Below are 1,175 nucleotides of genomic sequence, written 5' to 3'. Positions count from 1 at the left end.
GCGAGTGGGAGCGTTTGCTTCCGGCCTTGGAACTTGCCTACAACACAACAAGTCATTCATCCACTGAGCTCTCTCCTTTCGAGGTCATGATTGGCGAGAACCCGTTGACGGCTGCGGACCTTGATATCGTAGGCGCGCTAGCTCCTACACTCACTCCCCCGATGACTAAGCTCTTCCGACAGCTCTGCGACAGAGCACAGAGTCACATCCTGAAAGCAAAATGGCAGCAGAAGTATTACGCAGACACGAAGCGCCGAGCAGTGGAGTATGCGGTGGGAGACAAGGTCTGGCTCAGCAGCAAGCACCTACCGCCTTTCAACAGCTGCCCTAAGTTCGAGCCCCGTTACCGCGGACCCTTCGAAGTCATCGAACGCATAGGAACCGTCGCTTACTGTCTCGCTCTGCCTCCCACTTATGAATGCCATGACGTTTTCCACGTTTCGCAGCTAGTTCCCCACCGTCCCCGCCCTCCCGCTTTGGTTCCCTCGGCAGCCGACGCTGCCTGGCCTCCTATCCATGATGCAGCAGGCAATCTCACAGAGGAATACGAAGTCGACTATATTATGGATCAATGCGGCTCGGGAGATGCAGCCCAGTACCTCGTGAAGTGGCGCGGGACCCCTGGAGAACAATCCACATGGGAGCCAGCTCATCACCTTACAGGCTGCCCGGCTTTGCTTCGCGCTAGGCGCCGCCGCAAACGAAGACGTCTTCAGGTTCGAAACAACATTGGTCCTCCCGAGGCGTAGACGTATGGGTCCGCCACATTCCACCTCCTACAGCAAGGGCACCCTTCAATGTGGAGGGGGGAGGGAGCGCTGCGCACCGCGTGCGCTCACCACGTCAGCTTTAGAAGAGCACAGAGATTGAAAAGGGTAAAATAGTGTGTTTTGGGGCAGGTCTCTTCAGTCCGGCAAAGGGGGAAGTTGTAGTGCACAGGCACTACAATGGGGCTGGCTAGTGTTCTAGAGACGATAGCTAGCTAGCGACATACAAGGGGTCGCAACACTGGAGGAGGACAGGACCCTCCTAATAGGATGAAAGTAAGAAAAACTGTCTATTAGTTCTAATGAATACGTGAAATGTGTGGAAATTGTCTGGAGACTGGGGCTGGCGATAGCGCCGGCACCAGTGCGGGCTTCCTCCCCATAGGGCGTAGGAGGAGCTCCCAGAGT

At 56.0% G+C, this 1,175-nt stretch overlaps 1 protein-coding gene across 1 annotated transcript; it reads left to right on the top strand.

The window, feature by feature from the left end:
• Positions 1–86: 86 nt before the first annotated feature.
• Positions 87–749, top strand: ENH_00030640 (OSJNBb0043H09.2 protein, related; the record flags this gene model as incomplete). Its single annotated transcript, XM_013580132.1, has 1 exon — positions 87–749. The coding sequence occupies one exon, from the start codon at positions 87–89 to the stop codon at positions 747–749; it is 663 nt and encodes a 220-aa protein (XP_013435586.1).
• Between the last annotated feature and the right edge of the window lie 426 nt (positions 750–1,175).

This window comes from Eimeria necatrix, genomic scaffold, assembly GCF_000499385.1.
Source record: "Eimeria necatrix Houghton genomic scaffold, Enh_scaff2235, whole genome shotgun sequence".
In the NCBI taxonomy this organism is placed as follows: domain Eukaryota; phylum Apicomplexa; class Conoidasida; order Eucoccidiorida; family Eimeriidae; genus Eimeria; species Eimeria necatrix.
The sequence above is the reverse complement of the archived record's forward strand: the minus strand, read 5'-3'. Positions and strand labels throughout refer to the sequence as shown.